This window comes from Verticillium alfalfae, genomic scaffold (genome assembly GCF_000150825.1).
Source record: "Verticillium alfalfae VaMs.102 supercont1.2 genomic scaffold, whole genome shotgun sequence".
Classification (NCBI taxonomy): Eukaryota; Fungi; Ascomycota; class Sordariomycetes; order Glomerellales; family Plectosphaerellaceae; genus Verticillium; species Verticillium alfalfae.
Window position 1 is genome coordinate 1,040,456 of NW_003315037.1, and position 3,960 is coordinate 1,044,415.

Consider the following 3,960-nt stretch of genomic DNA (forward strand, 5'->3'; position numbering starts at 1 on the left):
TAGCTTGACGTTTGATTGGCTCCTGCCTGGATGGCTTGTTTTCCAAGTTGGGTATGGTTGTTGAAGGCAAGATGCGGGCGCCGTGCGATACTGTGGCGGGACTTACTCCCCAAAGAAGGAATGGCGGCTTGATCTGAACGGTCCTGATGTTGCACGTTTGCCGGCACTGTCGCCAGCCGAGCACCACGCGATGGATCTGGCCTGACAGGTTCGACAACCTCTGGCGGCTATCCTAGTTGGGACTTGGTTTGGGGGGAACGGTCTGGAAAGGGACAGCAGGCAAGCATGCCTCGAGAGCACTGTATATCGCTTCACTTTCTGAAGTATCTTGCCCAGTACGATATGGAGTGAGGAAGGACGCTTTTGCAGCGACGAGTCAGTGGGAAGGCAAGATGATGCAACACGTGTTCTGTGTCACGACAAGGACAGAGAGAAGCGCAAGATTGTGGGCACGGCACGAAGGGTCAGGCAGGTACCTAGGCGGAAGAGAGAGAGAGGTAGGGCAGGCGCGATCCTACCTGCCAGCCTGTTCCTGCTCTGCACTCATTTGTACCTTGTCAGAAGTCGCAATCGAGCTGGCCTTGAACCCCAAGGCGGCAACGGCGACTCGACTGGGCTACAGGCCTTGCAAAGAGGGAAAGGACGCCCCCTAGTCACGACCCCGGAAGGGCTTGACCAAAGGGGGGGTTAGACAAGGTGCGATGAGGAGGGGGTGTCAAACCAGTACCTGGCTACATGGACTGTGCTGGCTCAGATCCATCCTCAGTGCACTCGAGCCCGACACGAGGAAGGGAGACGTTGACGGAAGCATCCAATGAATCGCAGAGGCGTAAGCCGAAATGCCCGGCTGAGGTGAAACTTGCCCTAATGAATGCAAATAAAACAGACACGAGAGTAAGGCCTTGTTTCGAGAACGCGCCGGACAACAGACAGCAGACGCCAGATATTTACTACTGTGGACGGCTGATTGCGGTAAGGGGCCTGGACACGCGCCCTTTCAGCAGGTGTGGGTGAGGACCGTGGCTCTCTACAGGGAAGGTGCCAGATGTAGCCCACCCCACGTGATGTTTGTCTTTCTCATCTCATCACTGACGAACACGATTCAAGGTGCCATGTACCTGCCCAGCCGCCATGACTGGGACGCCCTTCCCCTGCTTCGTCAGAGGCCTTGATCCTTCCCTCCGCTTCCTTAAAACAGTCATCGGGCAAGGAAGACATCGCATGGGCGTTGCGCGATAGTATAGCAATCGCCTCCAAACCCTGATGTGAGAATGACAGCAGAAGCATCTGCCTTGCCATCATTACAAGCAAACAATGAGGGCACAGGGGTTGGAAGGAGGGAGGGAGGGGGGGGGGGCACGCCCGGAAATCCGGACGCAGGGACGGAACTCCAAGCCTCTACGAACATACGAACGAGGGACCAAGGCGTATGGTATGTCTCTCTGCCCCAAACCACTTCTCTCTGGACGATAGCTGAATATTCGTTTGTAAGGACCGGAACTTAAACAGATTTGCTTCCTGGGCAAGTGGTCACGGTGCCGACCGCCCGATTATCCAATTTTCGTGCTCCCAACATCCAGTGTTGTTATTAAGCATGAATTGAGCAGTCAGGCCCTTACTCCCTCCCCCGTTGTCTTGCCTTGGTAGCGGAGCAGGTCTTGTACTTCTAAGGATGAGAGCCTCAAATGCATCCTCCAGATTCCCCATGGATATGGCGAGGCGATCCGAGTGGCCGTGCAGATCCTCCCCAAACAGAGCAAGTGATTCAGTGTTCATCCAACCTTCTCACAATGGGCAAGTCACAAGGCTGGTAGCACCATATCCGCCTGGACCGCAGATCAGAAACAGGGAAGACAGTCGGTTGGAATCAGGGCGCCAGTCTCAACCGCCTGTATCACATGTTGTCCGGCTCTCATCAATGGCGCCAAGCATTGGTGCCACCACGGACAATCTAATCGAATGACAAGGCATGATGCCATTCGAATCGCCACTACAGCACAGCACAGCCTTGGGTCAATCGTGAAGGAAGGATATCCGATCAATGCACGCCAAAAGCGCACTAGGTGCTTGCAAGTCCCGAGTGTGACACTCCCGCTCATCCACAGAGGCGGCGCCGTGGTGACACTGGGCTGAAAGAGGTTGGGCCTGTACTGAGAGGCAAACATCAGTCAGTCAGTCTGCAAGCCAGGCAGGCAGGGATGGGACCCCTCAGACCTTGGACAGGTAAGGGAAAAAGGGCCCTCCCAAATCAGGCGACTCCTCGATGTTTTGTGTCGGCTGATTGGCTCAATCTCGCGGTTCTGGCATGGCACGGCGCGACCGCAGGCTCGTGCGACTGCCAAGCGTGCTTCAGCAAGCATCCTCTGAAACGACTCCTGTCGGGACAGCTGCATCATCACGATCAATTCTGCGCTCCGACCTCTCTTGCCCCTTCCGTTCGCTTCGCTACCTTTTGTTGTATCTGTTTCTCTTCCATTCCTGACGACTTCTTTCTGGCTCAGCATATGCGGCAGTGGCTCCATCCACGTTTCGACCTATCCTCTCTTTCAGTGCGAATCCCTCCGCCGAAACCTGGGAGCCGGCCTCCTCCACTTCGTCTTGCTCGAGACTCCAGGACCAGACGAGCCGCCCGCACAAAGTGCTTCGACCCAGAGAGACAAATTAACCCGGTCGACTGCTTGCCCGTTGGGAACCAAGTCTATCACATTCACCACTGTCCATATTTTTTTTCTTTATCTTCTACGATATCGTCTCGCTGTGCGGTCGAACTTCACCAGATACTGCTCTGGTCACGGTCTTTACCCCGACGTCCACCGAACGCCATACCATCTCGCCAAACCGCTTCACTCGAGACGCCGGCCGTCTTTCCTCGCACCGTCGTCGCCAACAATCTTCTACGAACATTAGCCGATCTCTGTACACACATATAGTCCTCGAGACCGCCAGCAACATGGTCAACAAGATCCTCGCGACCTTCGTGGTCGCCGATGTGCTCTTCCTGATCACCGGAGCCGTCACCTTGGGCTTCTCCCTCATTGCCCGCAGCAACATGTTTGAGCAGCCGGGCGAAGGCCAGCAGGCTGCGAGAAACTTGATCTATCAAAAATTCCCATTCGAAGCTGGTATCGCCAATGCAGCCTTTATCTTCATCACCTTTGTAATGACACTGCCCGGCATCATTACCCCGACCCGTGGCTGGCTCAAACTGGCTGCCTACCTCATTACTTTTTGCGCCCTGTTCTCCCTTTGCGTGGGTGTCTACCTCTGGGTCCTGACCCTCACCACCCAGTTTGACTTCTTCGCCATCTGGATCGCTCAGGAACCCGGCGTTCAGAATCTCATGCAGACATCGGTAAGAGAAAGAGCCACCTACCCAACCGTTCGGGAGACGAAACTGACCCTTCTCCAGTTCAACTGTTGCGGATACTTTAACAGCACTTCTCCTGCCTTTGTCACCAACGATCTTTGTAGCTCCCCAGCAGCTGCCGCTCTTCAACGCGGCTGCAGTGGTCCCGTCACCTCGTACTCCAACATCCTCATCGACGGCATCTTCACTGCTGTCTTTGGCATGGTCGGTGTTGACGCGCTTCTGATTATCTGCCTTGCTGTACTACTGGAGGACCGCAAGGAGCGCGAGCGCTTCCGTCACATCGATGAGAAGAGCGGATACCGCAGCCTCTAGACGACCGTAAAGCCGATCTCCCATTTTGGGATTTTGTCAACTTCTCCCGATGCAGCCAAGACGTATTTGCCTTGATCGATTTTAGATATTTCACTCTCTCACACCAGCTGACTGCTGGTTCTCTCATTTTTGTGTGGAAAGAGGAAGACGAGCTGGGGACGTGTCTCCTCGTTTCACCCTGCAATAAAGCGCATATGGCTCCTTTGTCACGGAGGCAGGTTCTCGATAAGAGGAATGGACTACACTGGGAAGGGTCCCACTTGCCTGCAACGGCCAAG

At 54.9% G+C, this 3,960-nt stretch overlaps 1 protein-coding gene across 1 annotated transcript; it reads left to right on the forward strand.

The window, feature by feature from the left end:
- Positions 1 to 2,950: 2,950 nt before the first annotated feature.
- VDBG_01783 (tetraspanin) lies at positions 2,951 to 3,682 on the forward strand (the record flags this gene model as incomplete). Its single annotated transcript, XM_003007549.1, has 2 exons — positions 2,951 to 3,352; positions 3,410 to 3,682. 2 exons carry the CDS (start codon positions 2,951 to 2,953, stop codon positions 3,680 to 3,682), a joined length of 675 nt encoding a protein of 224 aa, XP_003007595.1.
- Between the last annotated feature and the right edge of the window lie 278 nt (positions 3,683 to 3,960).